At 46.2% G+C, this 19242-nt stretch overlaps 1 protein-coding gene across 8 annotated transcripts in view; it reads right to left on the minus strand.

Moving 5' to 3' along the window:
• PROX1 (prospero homeobox 1) overlaps positions 1-18089 on the minus strand; it is a 49557-nt gene extending 31468 nt beyond the window's left edge. Inside the window, exons 1-4 of one of the 8 annotated variants that reach the window (XM_074537096.1) lie at positions 17902-18089; positions 17566-17638; positions 8589-10379; positions 1909-2014 (exon numbers count right to left, since the gene is read on the minus strand). In XM_074537096.1, the coding sequence (XP_074393197.1) occupies positions 1909-2014; positions 8589-10312 (1830 nt within the window). In that variant the 5' untranslated portion in view covers positions 10313-10379; positions 17566-17638; positions 17902-18089. The other 7 variants (XM_074537095.1, XM_074537103.1, XM_074537097.1 and 4 more) reach the window with 7 other exon arrangements.
• Between the last annotated feature and the right edge of the window lie 1153 nt (positions 18090-19242).

Raw genomic sequence — 19242 nt, forward strand, 5'->3', positions numbered from 1 at the left:
TAGGGGACACCTGCTTAAACCACAAGGACGTTCTGGCTCCATTTAAGCAAAATTATGTCCTCTCGTTTCCGTGAGAAGGAGGGGTGAAGCTAATGGGACTGCACGTGGGCTAAAGGGGGAGCATCCTTTGGCTCTAGAAACTGCAAACATGCTAAGCACTTTGAAGCATTTAAAGGTATGGAAAAGCTCAAGAAAAGATTAGTGCATCCAATATTTGCATGCCCAGTTCTCTGGTGCTGCTGACCATGTGTGGCTGTCACGTGTCCCCAGGGAAGTGGATGCAATCGGTTTTGGCCAAATGACTCCATCCCAAACCGGTGGTTTGTAAAGCTTTTTTGGGTTTCTCCTGGTGCTGTATAAATGTTAGGTGGAACTAGAGTAAATTTCTGTATTTTACACAACTTTGTCAGAAGACAAAGTCACCGTGTGCACACAAACACATGTGTGTATCTTCTTAAAAAGTGGAAATAAAGCAGACGCCAGCAAAAAAATATCCCCACTTCAGCACACCTGGCTGTGTGAACGTGCAGGGGCAAAGTCACAGAGTAGCCCCAGAGCAGACCCTCCTGAGCAGCCCTGCCAGCTCTACATCTGCCTGTGGCACCTCATCGGAGCAGTGTTGCCTGAAACGCTCCCTCCGATTTTTCCATTCCAGGTGGATCCACTCTGAGAGCAAACCCTCCACTTGGCCTGCTGCACCATTTGCAGCTTTTTTTGTGTGTGTTTAATGATTCTTGACCAGCCATTTAGCCTAGGAAGTGCCTGTATTGCTTCCCCCCCTCCTTTTTATAAATGTTGTCACCATCCGCTCAGCACATGGCATTGAATAGAGGAACCTCCAAGGACACGGCTGCGAGGGGCAGGAGCGTATTGAGATGTGCAAGCAACATTAAATGAGAAAAAAATAAAGGGAAAAACTGCCAAGAAACTTGACCAAAGAAAACTGATCAGCAGAAACTGGGCCAAGTTCACAACCTGTGGGATAATCTCCCACTAAGACTGAAGAAACCATAACCCAAAAGTGATTAAAAGAAGGATTTCTGTAATTTGTTTTGGGGGGAGACATGCAGGGGGGGAAACGATATGTAACAAACTAATTTAAGCTAATGTAATGTTTATAAAGTTACTTAGATAATGACACCATGCACACCATTATAATCATTAAAACACAATCTATGGGTTTTTAAAAAAAAAACTTAGATGATTAACACAAAATCAAGTTGATGTGAAGGAACAATTACTTTTAGAAAAAAAAATCAGGAGGTCCTAATATTCTGTAGAATGAGGGAGGATGCAGCTGTATGTCGACAGCTTTCATATCCTCATTTGAATAATGTGGCCTGAATCTGTCACTTTATTCATCCTCCTTATGCTCAGTGTACTCTGCATCAACAACAAATTAAGTTGTAAATAAGAGACAATCATCACTTTTGTTTTTAAGCAGCTTCTGCATGGAGAATTTCAATGTACTGTTTCTTTTTGACAGAAAGAAAGGGATTCTACACTCTGCTTATGTAAGCACAAATATGAGGAAACCAACCGAAATGAAACAATGAGGGAGTACTTGAGAACTGCTCCAAAATGTTCTTGGAAGTACATTTCTACCACCAAAAAAAAAATCTCCTTTTTTAATAGGATATATAATGGAGACCCTTTAATTTACTGTAATAATTATCCTTACTTTGCTTTAAAATTTCAATTTTTTTTTAGATTTAGAAACATTCCCTTTCCTTATCCAGGCACAAGCAGAGTACACCTCAACAGGAAGAACAAGTGAATAAGGTCAGGATGTAAACTTTATGTACCCAGAAATACTATTAATTTCTAACATGATAAAACAATACCATTTTGTGAGAAAATGCAGCATGCAGTAAGGAGAAAGAGTGGGGGCAGAAGAGATTTTCTTACCTTTACATCTGAGAAGTAGGTTTTCAGCATATTGGAACTTGGGTACCGGGTGTAAAAGAACATGAGCTTGGCCTTTTTCAAGTGATTCGGTGACAAGCCTTCCTGCATGTAGGATTGAATTAGTAAAGGAAAATTCTTTTCTTGAGAAACCTGGTTCTGAATGTACAGAGTGCCCCATTAAATACTCTATGGTTCCCGAGACCACAGGAGAAAGTATTAACATCTGAACTGCTGCGCTGTAATTTTCTGTAAAACAGGCAAACATGGGACGAGAGGCCACGAAACTTTAACCCTGTGCTTCCTATCAGTTTAGGTGCTGGGTCTCAAGGACCCTGCAAGTTTAGGGATTGTGTACCATATGTACATTCACTTGTTGCTACGGAAACAAATGCAGGAAGCATGTGCCGCAGAAAACTTATCGGGAGCTTTTTTCTCCTTCTCCTTTGCAATGCCAGCTAAAGCTTCTTTTCCTCTCGGTGTTGTGCTGCTTGCACACAATATAAAACCAAAGCATGTGAGACAATCAGGGGCACTTTATGATTTTGAGCAGTTTTACACAGACAGCACATTTCACCTGTTCCATTCGTGTCGATAAATTTTAATATCTGGGGTAGATCTCCCTAGTCCTGCTGCTGCTTTGCTCCAGTGGCTCGCCTGCAAATCAAAGTGAAATTTGTAGCAGGCAGAGCCCCTTGGCCGCTGAATCCCTCTGCCACAAACTTGTCGCCTCCTGATTTACACAGTTAACTCCTTGGAGAACGGAGCTGTATTTGGGGCTAACCAATCAATACATGAGGGCTAGCAGATCAATAAATGGCCACTTACCCTATAAGGCAGCCTATTTATCCTGGAAACATCATTACCTTTTAGATCTGTAAACAGAAGCAACTAAAAGAGTTCCCAAGGGAATGTGAAGCTAACCATAACAATCTCGGCTTGCTGATTTTTCTCCCAGCTTCTTGGCTCCCTTTTGTGAACTGCGTGCTAGGATGGCTCTGGTCACATCTGTGCCGCAGGCTGGCCCTGCCATTTCCTCAGCAAATTAATGGCTTTATAATTTATCAGAAATGAAGATGCACGTGGAGAAAATCAATGAGGCCCCCACAAGGTCAATTAAGGGTTCTTCCCAGAAGCTTCTCTAAGGACTGTTTCTCCTAAACACAGTTGTTGAAAATTTCGCTCAGTTCACACCTTATGGCGGGCAAAGGTCAATCAAGCTGACAGATGCACTGCAACCAAGGTGCCTCCTCTGCCTTACAGCCGGGTGCACGTCAGCACAGAACATCCCACTCCAGGCCTCGACATGGGAAACACAGACTAATTTTTATCAGCAGCCTACTGATGATTAGCTAGGCTTTTTCAGCAAAATTCCTTTTTCCCTAATTCCTGAAATCTGCTGAAACCCTCTCCCTTTATTTCAGTTACAAAGTTCATTTTTAGATTAGAAAAATGCAGCATTTTAAAAAAAAAGGCATTGACAATATTAGTTTAAAAACCTCTTATTATCTGGAAGTACATGGAAAACGGCTCAGCTGAACTTGCATTTTGTTTTAGATGCTTAATGATTACAAAGAAGATAATTTATGACTGACATACTTCTTGTGCCAAGAGAAGAGTTGAAAGAACCTCCAGTTACCTCCATTAGACTGATAGAGAAGTCTAAAAGAGCATTACACTCAGCAGTGCCATCTGTCAAAATACGTAAGTGAAATAATAGTAGCAAGCTGTCACCTATTGCTCAGTGATAAGAGTTTTAGACAAATCAAAACTTCTATGCCAGAAATCCATTTTGTTATGTGATCCTTTCAGGGAAGTGGGGGTCCAAAGGGGAACTCCAGTAGGAGAGAAAAGAAAGTAATCCTGAGTCTCCTTAATTTGCAATTCCTCTGACGCCGACAATATGTTAACGTCGAGTTTGGTGTATATTCTCTTTCAATGCAAGCTCAAGGATGGACTTAAATTTCAAAAAACCCCTCTCACATTTGCTGGATTTAAGCATATTAGACAGTTGTCTAAGCATTTGGATTCCTTCTGCATTTAGGATTTTTAAATATTTTCTGCTCTAATGCCAGAGGATATTGATATTGAATGAAGCATGTATTAAAAGATGCTCTGAGACTCAAATTCCCAGCAATCCATTTTTTATTAAAATTATACTTGTTCTTAAGCACTTGGCAGCCTCAAAGTAATATCAAATATGCAACAAATCTGTATATCTTGATCCTAAGGTTAACGCTTTACTGTGATAAAAAATACGATCTGTAATAATTTAGCAAAAAATAGTTAATGACGGACTTAAGAGCTAAGAATTAGATAACCCATTGCTATTTAAGAAAAAAAAAAAACTGAACTGACCAATTGCTTAATTTCCTTTTTAAGTGCTTGGGCTGAAAAGCAACTGTTCTTCCAAGAAAGCACTAGCTGTTTCCAGGATACTTACACACGCACAATGACTCATGATGAAATAGATTCAGTAAACATACAGCTGTACCGAACACGAGCTAAGCCCCATTCAAGGCCAGGAAAGAAAACGAGCACAAATAAATATTAAGGAGGTAAAGGGAGGAGGGGTGCCGAATGGAACGCAAACAAGCTCTGTCCCAGCAGCTCGTGTGGCTTGCCTCAATTCTCTTAGCTATAGCTTTGTGAAGACAGATGACATTCAATTCTATGGGTAATGCAAAATAGACAATAACTGCTGAAACTTGAGCCAGCTGCCAGGTGTAAAAAAAAAAAAAAAAAAAAAAAAAAAAGGAAAGAAAAAAAAAAGGAGAGAAAGAAAAGATGATAAATCCATAAATTAATGAAAGACATCTGCTCAGGAACATAAAAGATCAGAGGAACAGTGTACTGCAGCTGAACCTAAAGCAGTGTTCAAACAACCTGAGAGTCTCAGCATTGTGAGTTTACACAGCACAACGCTGCCTCACCTAACACAGCAGCAGCAGAAAAATGGCAAAGCCCTAGAAAGAGGAAGTGAAAGACTGGGAACAAAACATATGGGGACAAAACATATACATGCTCTCATGTGTTTTAACAGAAGAAGCACAGGGGTGGCACTGAACAGCATTTGATTCATTTGCACTTCAATCCTCCTCCCAGGTAATGCTCCTCTTTTGCAAAAATATTTTTCAGCACAGATGATCTTTCACTCCTGTTACTCTCAGCCTGAGCCCCCACAAATGCTCTAACAGGCTTTTCTAGCCCACGCATGCACTGAGCTGAAGGAAAAGTGGTAAGAATAGACTGTATCAGGTAAAAAAAATCTGCAGCAGTAAAGCCAAGCTGCTTCTTAAGTTACACCTCAGGTACTTTTAATCAGCAAAGCTCCAAAAAACTGTATCTCAGAGCATCTTCAAATCCCTCCAAAGAAGGGCTGGCTGGCTGCAAAGCATTCGTTCATCACCCAGGTTTTATCATCAACACGGAGTTATCCAGCTTGCTATACAATCTCTCCTTTTTTTTAAAGTTTAATTAGTTTAATTCTAGTCAGATGTAATAACTCCTCATTTCAAAATGTTGTAATCCACTAATTATAGCTTTCACATATTGGGACTTTGAAACTTACTCCAGTTGGATTGGAATTCTGTTTAAAAATAAGTAAAATTGTAAAAAGTTGCACTAATTTTTCTAAACCCTCCTGTCAGGGAGAACACGCTAAACTTCTTCATCTTTACAGATGTCTTAGCAGCACACAAACTGCTGTTGTGCTTCAATTTTGATCTATGCAAATGTTTTGTGACTGAACAAGGCTATTTTTCTTGAGATGCAAAGAGGATGCATGACAAAGAAAGATCATGCAGAAAAACAATTCACTGTCTGTTTCTTTTTGAATTTGAATAAAACTTAATATTTGATTAAACAGATTAGTTTGCAAAGATACAGACTGCATTCATGACCAAGATGGGAATTCAGACTGCAGGTGCATCTTATCTTGTTTAGCAACATACACAAACATTAACCATTTCCTTCTGCAATTCAGCAAAGAATGATCAGATACATTTTACAGCCGTTGGTTAGGAAAAAAAAAAATCCAAGAAAACAAAACCCAGGCTAGTTTAGTGTTTAACTTACTACTAAAACCTGAACTTGGCTGTATCTGCTGGTCTTGTGTTCTCATCCTGGCTTCATTGTCCAGGAAAACAGATGTTACTTTCTGCAGGGAAGAAAGATCTGCTTCTTTCAAGAAATATAGTCCCTATAGATGCACATTCAACCATGTAAAATAAAAGTGCCACAACAGAATTGACCAGAAACAAAACAACCTCCACACCACGCCTTTCCTGGAAAATTGTAAGCTACCTGGACAAATGAGCTGCTGCTAGGAAAAAAACATTCATTCCTACAGTTGAGCTGTATACCAGGGTACAAGTGTAGAAGGGTTATTTAATAAATCTGGTTTGTACTGAAACCCAGAACAAATTGCAGCCTGCTCTAGTGCCTAGGTGGGAAAGAAGCAGGGCAGTGAAAAAGAAAAGGGATCACGGTAGCACCAGCATTTCTCCTGGCTGTCCCTTGGAGCAGCAGGGGACTCTTGCACCCCTGTTTCAGCAGAAGCAACAAGCTCCATTAGCGAGCATCAGTGAAAAAGACCAGCAGAAAGGGGGAGAAATGGGAGGGGTGGGGGACAGATGCTCCATGGGTGGCAAGGATCAAGTGCAGCCCTAGAACTACTCCTAGTTCCCACTCTTGGCATGTTTCTCCTCTCCTCACTGCTCTCCCAGGATGGGAAAACTACTTTAATACAAAAAAACAATTAGTATGCCACTGTACCGTTTGGTAGAAATTAATTGCCCTGGCCTGAGTCTTGCCCTCAGCTGCCTCTCCTGTTGACCTCAGGTCTGCTTTCCAAGCACTGCGCTTGCATTTCAATATGCAGGAGATATATTTGGTTTGGAGCTTCCCAAGTAATTGGGGCCATCTCTGAGAGTGATGCTTCTCCTAGATTGCCTCTGTTCTGCCTTACAATGTAGACAGTAAGGAGATTTCCCTGCTACCAACACTCCACAAGATCATTTTCTGGGCAAGAGTACCTCAAACACCACATCCACTACCAGCTGGTTCCCAAAACCACCAACACCTAAAGAAGGTGCTCTCCAACCCAAAATGTTTTCCCCTATAGAAATGGGACTGTTCACACAGGTTAGACAGCACCAATCCTGACCCAGGCCAGACCCAAGTTGGATCAAAGGGTGGTGGTAATGGGCTTTGGACCTGCAGTGCCTGCCCTACCCCAGTGGTGCCCACTACCATGGGAGGGGTAGGAAAACCAGGTAATCAGCAGGTCCAGAGCCCTGAGAGCACCCTCCCGAGGATTGAACAAGTCTATAGAAGATGTGGTTGAATTATTCTAAAACCACCAGAGTTATCAATCACCTGGTAGATACCCAGGGAAAAGGCACAGCCTCGGGCATCTGCCTCCACAGGATGCCCCTCCAAAGGGGAAAAGTTCCTCACCATTGCTACTGTTACCCACAGAGGGGCAGAGCTATTCTGTCGCTATTACTTTTATCACTTTCATCATCTTGGGAATGAAATTAGATGCATCTAGGGCTGGGTGCTGGCACTGTTGCCTTCTGCTGGGATCTTGGAGATGGGAAAAATTATTCATCTACTCTTCATGCAAAATCCTCAATTTTAGCATGGGGATAGACATGTTATTTTATTTGCTTTCAATACAACTGTACCTGGAAGCAAAACTTTTTGATCAAAAAGCATGTTATGGGAAAAGATGGAAGGACTGGGAAGCATTACTGCTAAAAGAGAAAAAAAAGAAAAACTAACCCAAAAAAACCCCTAGTACTAGTTTCCAGAGGGGGAAAAAAAAAGATGATTACTATGTCTTGATATGCCTAAATAAAGGCAGAGATGGATTTGTCACCCTAACTAAAGCCTGCTATTGAGCTAAAATGAGAGATTTTATTATCATCTTTTTTTTTTTTCTTAAGCAGGGGAAGTGTCCTGGTCCTGTAAATTTAATACAGCTGAAGTTTTATATTTAATTGTTCTCTCTGGCTTTCCAAAATAATTTGCTTTGTGTATGTTAGGACAAAAGATTTCTGTGTATGGCTGAACAGAGGTTAATCATGCATAGCAGGCAGCTGCACAAGGGCTGAGGAACAGACCTCTGGGTGGGGGAAAGAACTTGATGCAGCCTGAATATATCAGTACCTGTGTCTTTTGTGCTTCGTTTCCCTTATGCACTTGAGAGCTGAACTCTCACAGACAACCAGACCGTGGCTCTCTGAGAGCCCCAGCCATGACACCATTAACAGGGACTGTGCACTGCTCTGGCAGGGGAGGGAGAAGAGGTGGCCTGGCCGTAGCTGGAATGGTTTTTGGCTGAGGGTGATGCCCCCTCGATCACCTCCCTGCCTGAGGAAAGATCTGCCAGCCCAGGGAAACCCACTGGCACTCAGGCCATGGGTTTGGCTGCCTTCCTGACCCCAGAGGCGGACTAAAGGCTGGGGGAGGGCCAGTGGCTTTTCGAGGTGAACACCATTGCTGGAAGAGTGCTGTCAGTCAACACCACGTGTTCTATTTGGCCTCACCAAGCCGCCCCCCAGCACCCTGTGAGCGCCCACTCCTGCAGCACCTGTGGGAAGCCCCCTGGCACCAGCACGGCCCCTCGTCCTCTCCCACCGGCCACTGCCGATTATCAATCATCTTTTGAAAAGGATATTGCACTTCCCGAGTAGGGCGAGATTTCAGACATGTCTTGCAGGTCGCCACACTCGGACTTAATGAGGGACAAGGAGAGGCCCTCGGCAGCGCTGGGGGGGTGGGCCGGCGAGCAGGGGTGGTGGTTCATGTGGTGCGATGACATCTTGGTCCTCAGGCTGGTGGTCTCCCGGGTCAGGTCGAGGGATTCGGGGGAGGCGCGCTCTTTCCCCGGGAAGGAGGCCGACGGGGCGCCCAGGGGGCTCTGGAAGGGGTAGGCCATGAGGGGCAGCGGGAAGGGGTGGCGGAAGGAGGAGGTGGAGAAGCCGGCGGTGGCTGAGAGCGGGGACTGGTGCAGGGAGGCGTGGTGGCCACCGGCCGGCGGGGCCGAGGCCGATTGGTCAGAGGAGTTTTTGCGGACGACGAGGGGCAGCGCCTCGGTTTGGTCGGTGGCGCCGGGCATGGGGACGCTGCCGAAGGTGTCCAGGGGGTTGGGAATGATGACGTCCCCGAAGCACTGCAGGCGCTGGTTGGCTGTGTGGAAGTTGTGGTTCTCCCCGTTGACGGCGAACCTTGCCTGCGGGATCTGGAGGGGCGGGAAGACCTGAGGAAGCTGGCGGGAGGGCTTGGATGAGAAAACTTTGACCACTGTGTCCACGACTTGTGACATGGCAGTGTTCAGCTCCTGCTTGAGGGTCTCAGCCAAGTGTTTGCCTTCGGGGTGGAAGGCGTTTGGCCCTTGCTCCTTCTCCTTAGGACCTTCTCTTTTTGGCTTGTTCTCCTCTACCTCCTGCTCCCGGATGAGGGCCCGTGCCCGGTCGATGAACTGCCCCGGGTCCAGCTCGCACATCTCATTGTCTGACCTGCCGACAGAGTCGCCGGCTCTCGCGTCCATGGTTTCCGAGCGCATGCTGTCTTCAGACAGGTTGCCATCTTCATCATTTTCAGAGTCGGTGCTGTCGTAGATCTGGTAGAACTTCTCCTGCAGCTGGCGCAGCTGCTTCTGCATGTCCTCCAGCTGCTGCTTCAGCTGTCTGCGCTCCTCTCGCTTCTGCTCCTTCCTCGCCGAAACCAGCTGCTGGAAACTCTGCTGCTGCTGCTGCGGCAGCTTTTGCTTGCGTTTGTTTTCTCTGTAACTTTCTCGGGGACTGACAGACTGCGGAGCTATTTCTCTTTCATTTTCATTGCCCCTTAATGCCACGCTGGGGGAATGGCTCATACCTCGAATTATATTCTCAACCCGGGCGCGTTTAGCTCTCAGGTGCTCGTCGCATAAGCGATCCACATCAAACTGGCTCATAGTTGGCCTGCCAAAAGGGGAAAGACACTCTTGGGGGCTGTCTCTTGAAGAGTTGCTGCATACATCCTCCTGATGTACTTCTGAGCCTGTACTAGAGAGACCGCTGGCTTGGAAACTGGGCTCCGTGCCACCATTTTTGTTCATGTTATTTTTCAACAGCTGGGAAATTATGGTTGCTCCTGGAAAAGGCATCATGGCATCTTCATATGAGTTCGCCCTCTTCAGCAGCTTGCGGAGTACATTTGACTTTTCCCCATCTGCATGCTGCACTACTGAATACTCGACATCCTGCTCTGAACCTTGGGGATTCATGGCACTAAAAAACGTTGCTCTTGCCTTTGCAAAAAATGCAGATGCTGTCCCTACCGTCCTTTTCACTCCAATGTCAACTCTTCTTCTCTTGGTTTGCCTGCTTAAGAGGGCTGTGCTGTCATGGTCAGGCATCACTGGACTGTTATTGTGCCATCTTCAAAAGCTTGTCAGCTGGGCTCAGCTCAAGAATCCTGGGACCCTGGCCAACAGAACAAAAGGACTGATGAATCATTTTCTTTAAATTTCTCCAAATTTCCTGACCTCAATCCTGAATAAAATGCAAAATGCATAGGCTCTGGGATTTATGGCACATTACAATTATTGCAATTTATTATGCACTCTGCTTGAAATGAAACATTTTTAAATATTTCTGCTCCACTGGTTTAAGATGGATTAAGATTTAAAAAAGCAAAAACTGCTTAAGCACCAGTAATATGATTCTCTTGCACAAATGCCTAAAATGATACTGTTTATCTTCAGAAGAAAGAGTAGATTAGAAGAACACAGCCTCTGACAACCAATTGATTAAATTTAGGGCATTGAGATACATGTTACAAAAGAAGATGAAAGTACTCCTTATTTAAGATTTATTGTTAAAACAAGAAATTGTATAAAATTTGGATTAAAAAAAAATTCAATTGCAATGTAAAAAACGCAGTTGTAGTTTTGCTTTTTAGAGAGACAAAACTGGTAAATAAACCTTTGAAGGCTACAAAAACAACTTTCAAATAATTCTAGGTAGGATGGTATATGTGTATGTGAAAGGCAAAGAAATCATAGACGCATTCAGGCTTACACTGGGGAAAAAATCCCCTCTCTTAAATCATTAGGGAAGCATTTATTCAGCAAAGCAAAAATGCATTAAAATATTTTATGATCAGTATTATACTATTTACAGAAATGTGATCAAATAAAGGCCAAAATGTAGTTCGTTAGCACAGGCTCGTACGTACCACTGACGAGCCACAACAGTGTTTTGAATTCCCCATACATTCCTTCCCTTTTCACAACTTGCATTCTCAAAGCAAGCCCTGCTACCAAAGGCTGAAGATGCTGTATTTCATACACTAAAATACATAATGTTAAATTTTTTGCATAGCAGAAATGAGGCATGTTCAGTGTCACATCTCTGTGCTTTAGAAAAATCTCCAAGAACAATATCTCAAATGCCCAGTGAAGCCCTTCTTACGTGGAGCATTTTGAATACACAGAATCTTATTTCCTGTGACATGCAGAAAAGATGAGAAAAAATATGGAAAGATGAAAGAAATAACATCAATCAGCTGCGTGAGAAAGGAAGATACCTTCTCTTTATATGAACTCTCATTGTTTCCCAGGAACACAGCATAAAAAGATAACACACTTCCTTGCATTTTGTAAAAGGCTCTTGACATAATTTGTGACTTATTAACTAGTGATGCTAAACTCACATTGCACATAAAGCATTAGACACTGTTTCCTGTTTCTTAAAATTTAACACTGAGGAAAATTAGAATATTTTTCATGCAACGCTTATCTAATATTAAACTTTACATTTGCTTAACAGAGCACAGTCTTCACAATAACAGGGTATATTGCCAAAGGCAGCATGCAGACTTTTTGGAATTGCTCCCATCTCTTTCGGTTCACCTGTAAAAACATCTACGCGCTCCCTAGGACTGCATCTGTGGCTAGTTTTAAAGAATGACTATCCATGCAAATAGGCATAATTTCAGCATGAAATAATCTGTAAAATCCAAAAATCAAGACAGTAGTCAATGCTTAGTTTGCAACCAGGATGAAAAAAATAAACCAGCTTTTAATACTTAGAAACATTATGTTTATTTTGCAGCCTGTGCTCATGTATTCTGGATGTACTAAAAGAATTTTCAGAGATCTGGTGTCAGAGAGAGCTATGCAAGGGACATGATGTTTGTTTACATTACAGGTTCCTTGCATACAGGAGACCAAAGAATGATAAAAAATATATTAAAACCAAAAAGTATCATTAATTTGGATGCAAAATCCAAACACCTTGACCTATTATCAGGTCACTGTCTTCAGAGATCTTTTCTTATCAAAAAGTACATTAAGCAAGTTATGTTTGGTTACCTCATGATGAAAATAATGAAATAACAAGGATTTCTGCTGCAGGGGCCCAATTCTGCCACCTGCACACCAAGGAGCATCCCACCCTCCGAGCAACGCCCCTGGAGTCCAGGAATACCAAAATCCTGCTATGTGTGAGGGGTAGGGTCAGGCCCTGCTTGGCAGCGTGTAAAAGGCTGTCTTCTGTTTTCTCCCAGCTGATGCAAATTGAGCTTTTCAGGGGGCAGAATCAGGCCTTACAATTAGACCATCCCCAAAAAAAACCCCAAAAACCTGAGGAATATCAGAAAGGCTGTTTTTGTAAAGAACTGGCCAAGGCACTGGCACAGAATAAGCCAAGGCTGAGTTTGACCTTTCAGTCCAGTGGTGTTCATTTGAAAGAGATCTAAACTAATTGGAAGACAACAGAAAGAGCTCCTGCTTATTTCACCTAAGATACTCTGAAGGCATCTACCATAAAGATAATACTTGCCAATAGGGAAAGAAAATAAACCACAAACAAAACCCACCAACACTGAAAACCTTCACGCTTTTCCTTCCTTTTCTGCAGTCAAGCTATGCTTGATTGAGAGCCAGCAATACGTTCCCAGACTCACACCAGAAACCTCATGTCAGGTTACAAGTTTTGCACTTTTCCCAGAAAATTCGAGGTGCCTGACCACAGTTCCCCTCTCTCTTGCCCAACCCCAACCAAGGACACACATGGGGAGGGCTTGCTGTACCCTTGAGTCAGCAGCTCAGGAAATAGGCTGTCCTGCGCCAGGTTGGAAGGTCATTGCCATGCATCCTTCCTCCCCAGTGTCCATTTCCCTCCCCAAGCCCCTGCGCCAGCCGCTGCTCCACAGCCCATTCCTGCCACCACAAACATGTGGCAGGAGGTGCTGCAGAGCCACGTCCCCTCCTTCCCTCAATGGAAGCTGAAAGCATCGGAGTTATCGTACACTTAACCTGGGTATTAAGCAACATCTCCCATTTGCCCTGGTGTTATCCTGAGCCAGCCGGGCTGCCAGCTTTAAGGCTTACGTGCCTTTCGGCTTAAATACGAGAAATAGTTCTACTTTAGCCTGACAAAACAGAACGGGCATTGAATGGCCAGTTAATATTTCATTCTCTGAGGACCAAAACCAATTTGCACCTCAAGGGGAGTGGAATGGCACTTAGAGCGGGATGCAAAATCCCAGCCACAACAGGTAGAATTCAAGACTGATTAGATTAGAACTGAATAAATAAGGAAATCTTGGGGAGGGGGAGAAATAATTAGGAAGCGTGTGTCCTTTAGACAGTCACCAGTACTTTGGCTGTACATTGTCTCAAAACTATATTTTATACATCTAAAGTCTCTGCCCAGCTCTCCAGAAAAACAGAGCTGGCAAGATAGGCTCTGGTTGTCAAGATCTACGTAGAAATCTCCAGAAGCACCATTTCTTTTTGAATTGCAGAGTTTTAAATTTGCGAAAGTTAAATTTGGTTTATGCATCGCTTTTGATACTCCTCGCATGCCAAGTGTATTTATGTTAAATTCACCGGCCACATCTCCAGCCTCAACTCGCACAACGTGGCTTCCTCAGAAACCAAACGTTTTCCATGCCGATGGAAGGAAAAATCATACCAAGGACCTCAGTGCTTTCTATGTCCATCTATAAATATAGCAGTAGTATTTTATTTACAAATTTACTTTTCAAATCTTTTGTTTAAGGAGATATGATTACAATGTAGCTATGAATAACCTCTTAACAGCACAGCAGCTACAGGCATGGGTTTATTTCATATCCATTTGATATGCATTGACATTTAAAATGGTAACAGATTAATTTCTAAGTCTCAAAGAGTTGCTGTTACCAAACCTTTGGCTATGGTTTGTCAAAATGAGTATGCTGTCAGGTATTTAACCATACTCACTATTAATAAATCAATTTTTGTAATCAATTGTGTTAACTCATCTTGATCTAGAAAGATGTTGATCATTTTCTCCTCTATTAATTCAAACACCTACAGGATGCAAAGGAGATGTAAATTCAAACGCGCCCTCGTCAGCCCCTTTAAAGAACCCTAGCCTAACCTGAACAGCCATTAAATACACAGCACAAGAGTGCTAAACTTGATGGATATGCTTGGATTAATTCAAGGAGATATCAGTTTATACAGCTGAAATCGCTCCCATCTTTTCACAAGCTGACTACTTTCGTTGGTCCAGAGTCTGCCTGCTTCATGTCAGCCCATTATGCCAATACCACGCAAGAAATTTAACATCCTTCCGCTAATAGAAATATTTAGATCTTACACTCTAACGCACTACACAAGGGTATGGCTTTGCCAGAATCAGCCAGGAAGCAAAGGATGAAAATTATTCTAGTCAACAGCATTTCATGCACAAAACCACAGCTAAAATTTGAAGAACAGATGACATCTGTTCACCATATCTGTTCAGTGCTAAAATCACATCAGCCACTAATGAGAAAGTGCTACCTTTTTGCACAGCTCTGACACAAGCTTTCTTGGGAGAAAGTACTACCTTTCTGTGCAGTTCTAACACAAGTTTTCTTGGGAGAAAAGATTATCCAACTCCCTTAGCTGAGATGTCTAACAAGGAGTTTGAAACAAGGCAGTAAGGATGAGGAACTATTTGGGCAGTAAAAAACTACTTTACTAGGATTTCTCCACAAGAAGAAGCAGCAGCAAAAATCAGTGCCTGATTTACTTCAAAATTATGCTGCTTGCTCTTTAGCCTAAAAGGAAAAAGCAACCCTTGTTTTATGAACCTGGTGATACCCAGGGCCCAATAGAGCAAGGTATTCAGCAATTCCTATGAATGCCAAGCATCCACAATTCCCATCAACTACAGAGCTCAGTAACAGGAGGGATTCGGCATCTCATTAGTTCAGGCCTTTAAACTGGGGAGATGCAGGGCCCTCCATCACACAGCCCTGCTCGGCACTGCTTGAGGAAACAGATCTTTTGAATGAGAAAAAGAAATCAAGCTGCTCAAAGTAGAAAACTGAAAACATTTTTCTCCTCTCAAGCCAGTTTGGTCCCTGTTATTTCACTGATCATGAAGAAAATAATTCACATCGCCTCTGTGTAGAGACAATACTGAAAGGTTCTCAAGATTCCTACTCTGAATTCAGCCCAAGTTTTCCAATATACTATTTTTTCCACGCTACACGATGTCATTACATCACAATTCTTAAATTACTTAATTTAGCAGTTAGGCTGCATGCACTTTGAGTCAGAATAAATCACTATTTAGAGACTACAAATTGCAGTATTTACAATTCTGCCCTGAATCGAATTAAACCTTTCAATTTGAAAATGTGTCCATTCTTATGAACATCTCAATTTATCAAGCAATCATAAAAGAGATAAGTTATACAAACTGAGAGGCCTCAGAGTTCAGCAGGCAGGGAAGTTAACTGTTTATACCGGCAGTGCCATTCAGCGAACACAGGATACTTTACAGAATAATTTAATAGGGAGCTGTTAGTGAAAAGTATATACATTGTACTTTTTATCACAGTTCAACTCCTGAAATGTTGATACTCTGTCTACCCTTGAGTATTAATAAACATTTCACAGAATGTGATATTGCTGCTAAAGGTAAGCTCTGGACAAAAAGCGATAAAATAAATGCAAAATGAGCTGCAGTGGCCGTAAATTTAAAGTGATTGATGGCAACTCAGAGAAAAACTATGAGAAGAAGACGTAAAGGATATGTACCACATGCAAATCTACGGCTAAGGAAACTGCCTCCCTATAATTCATCCTGGATATTGCCAAGCCTCTACAGGCAATGGAAGTGACAAATAATCTGAGTTTTTACACCTCACGGTGACACAAACACGTTTCTGTGTCCTGCACTCAACAACACAGCACCTTCTGCCACCAAGCCATGGCCAGAGATGCGTGGATGCGTTCCACGTGCTCCCCGCCCGTCCCCAGACCCGGATGATGGGTTTGGGGTGACACTCGCCATCCAGCCAGAAACACCACGGGGTCTGCTCAGCGCTCGGGACCTGTGCGAAACCAGCGGCTTTCCAAAGCTCGTCCTGGCAACTTTCGCCCGACGTTCAAGGGCACCTCTAGTCTGCAGCCGCGTCCCTCGCCAGCCCTGACTGAAATTCCCTACTTTGTCAAAGACATTAAGTTAATATCCCGCGTACCTGCTCTTCCGCGGCCGGGGCACAGCACAAGGACGCGACGCCGGCCCCTCGGGGAGCTCCATCCCGCCTCGGCCGCGCCCCCCCGGCACCGCTCCCGCGCCGCTTCCCGCTGTTGCCCCCGCCGCCCCGGCTCTCCCTCCCTCCCTCCCGGCGCAGGGAGGCGGCGGCGCCCGGGACCCCCCGGTCCCGCTCCCCCCGGCGCGCACCTGCCCGCAGCGCCCCGCACCTGCCCCGGCCCCACCAGACGCCGCGCACGGACCGCGGGCGGCCGCGCAACTTTGTCCCTGTGTGCAAAGAGCCGCGGGCCCCGCTCCGCCCCCGCGGAGTGCCCGGAGCCCGTCGGGCCCCGCTCCTGTCGGGCCCCGCGATTTCGGCCCCCCCCCCCCCCAGCGCTGCCCTGCGCGCCCCCTCCGCGCAGGCCCCACGCCCCCCAGCACCGCTCCCTCCTGCGCTTTAACTCCGCGCAAACACATGGCAAAGTGAGCCGGGTCACTCAGCCGCTAAACAGAAAATCGAAAAAGCCAAGAAAGATCTCCATCAACGGCTAAGAAAGAATTAAATCCCCCCCGGAGGAAAAAAAAATCAACAAACAACAACCAAACAAATAGAAAGTACCAATAATCCTAATCTTTTCCCAGATCAAGGCTCTTATCCCGCGACTTGCATTTGATCTCTTCTCATGTGCTCGCTACCTACCACTCAAATCCCATTTTCTATACATTTCCACCATTCGCGGCTCGTCCCACGCTTGGAAATGAAAAAGTAATTGCAAGGGTAAGGAGAGTAAGAATAAAAAGTCCCTGTCCTTCCCGGCTTGGGTTAAAAAGGAGAAGTAGCGACATGCAAATGACAGGCAAATTGGAAGAGACAAAAAGCAAGGCAGCTATAATAAACAGGACAAAGAGGAGGCTCGGAGGAGCGGAGCAGGAGTTTAAAGCGGGGATGGGGAACTTCGGCGGGGACGGGGGGAGAAAGAAGCTCGAAACAACAACAAGAAGCCAAATACTCGCTGCGCTTTCCGTCCCCGCAAAACTGCCCTCCAACCCACGGAATAAAATAAAGAGCGGTCCACAAAAGGTGGCAGCGAGAGAGCGAAGGGGAAGGGGGGGAGGATCACCTAACAACGAGCAGGTCACTTACTCTTCAGCCCTGGGCAGGCTACGGTGAGCGCTCCATCGGGCTCCTTACCGCTCACAAATCCTTACCGCTTTATCTACCGGGGAATTAAAACTACTCAGCTAATAAAGTCACTGCAATTTTGCCCCCTGGAAAAAGAAGCACAGGTTTGATAACGGTGATCAATATTTTGCTGGGGATTTCATCACCGCCCCCCTCCCCCCGGACCATTTAGAGCAGCCCAAGCAAGTGCGAATTTAGGGGTAAAAAAAAAAAAAATTAAAAAAACCCCGAAAGACCTGAAAAGGCCGAGAAAGCGGGGAGGGACGGAGGGGGCGCGGAGGGGGAGCGGGTACTTACTCGGTGCAAAGGCGACGAAACTGAGCCTCGCTTTTTTTTTTTGCCGGTGGAACGAGAGAAAGGGCGACACGCACACGCACATGCACACACACACGCGCCCCGCACACGCACACACGCACACGCGGACACGCGCGCGCAGCCGGCAGCCCCGGGTGCCGCTGATGAATATGATAATCGCGCGGGGGAGGGCGAGCGAGCAGCGCGGGCGGGCGGGCGGGCGGGAGCGCGGGCAGCGGCCGCGGGCTGCGGGCGCCGAGCGGAGCGGAGCGCAGCGGAGCGGCGGGCGCCGAGCGGAGCGGGGGCGGCGGGAGCGGCGCGGGGCAGGGCTGGGCTGGGCAGGGCTGGGCTGGCCGAGCCGAGCAGCGCTCCGCACCGCCACAAGATTTACTTTAAGACACAGCTGAAGGAAACAGGAAGACTAGACGTCACACTCGGAGTGACGTGGGCCCGGCCCGGCGCCCAATCGGGAGGCTCCTTGGGACGGACGGGGGGGACGGGGAGAACTTGGCAGGAGCGGGGAGAGAGGAGAGGGGAGCGCGGGGGGGTTGGGGTCGCCCCGCCCCGTCCCCGCGGGAAGGTGGCGGCGGCCGCGCACCTGCGGCGGGGACGGACGGACGGACGGACGGACGCGGGGCGGGAGCGCCGGCAGAAGCGGCCCGACGGGGCGCCCCCCTCACCTCTGCCGCGCACCGGCGAGGGGCGGACAACAGCCGCCCCGCGTGGAGAGGGGTGGGTGACAAACTTTAGGAGAGTCACCCCCGCGTGGGCGGGGGCTGCTCTGCGGTGCCCCGCGCGGTGAAGTTTTTCACGCGAGAAGGCTTCCGCCGAGCGGTGTCGGGGCCACGGGGTGCGCCTCTTCCGCGCGTACAGCATCGAGCGCTGGAGCAAACGCGCTGCCGCCCCACGCGGGTCACAAACTCGGGGAGAGACGGGCCCGCGGCCGCCCAGCCCGCGGCACGGCGTCGCTCGCCACCGCTCGGTGCCCCCGGCTCCGCCGCGCCTCGCGGGGCTGCCAGCGGCAGCCGCGCGGGCATTTTCCACGTGGGAGGCAGGAAATAAACACGAAATCGAGCATCAGGTTGCGGCGCGTGGAACAACCCGTGGTACTGAGACACGGGTCTTCGCTGCTGCCGGCCCCGGCCCCCTGCGCAGCGCGACCCAAGTTTAGCTCAACTTAACCCTATCCCGTCCCGCTCCCGGCCGCCTCCGGTGGAAAACTTGGGGGGAAAAAAATTGGGAGATAAAAAACACCCACAATAGTGGATCTCGGCTGGTCCGGGCTGCGATCCGGACCGTAACCTGTCGGGCGCGCTCTGTCCCGGCCGACCGCGGCTTTCCGCA

Source organism: Zonotrichia albicollis, chromosome 3 (assembly GCF_047830755.1).
Source record: "Zonotrichia albicollis isolate bZonAlb1 chromosome 3, bZonAlb1.hap1, whole genome shotgun sequence".
NCBI classification, from domain to species: Eukaryota; Metazoa; Chordata; class Aves; order Passeriformes; family Passerellidae; genus Zonotrichia; species Zonotrichia albicollis.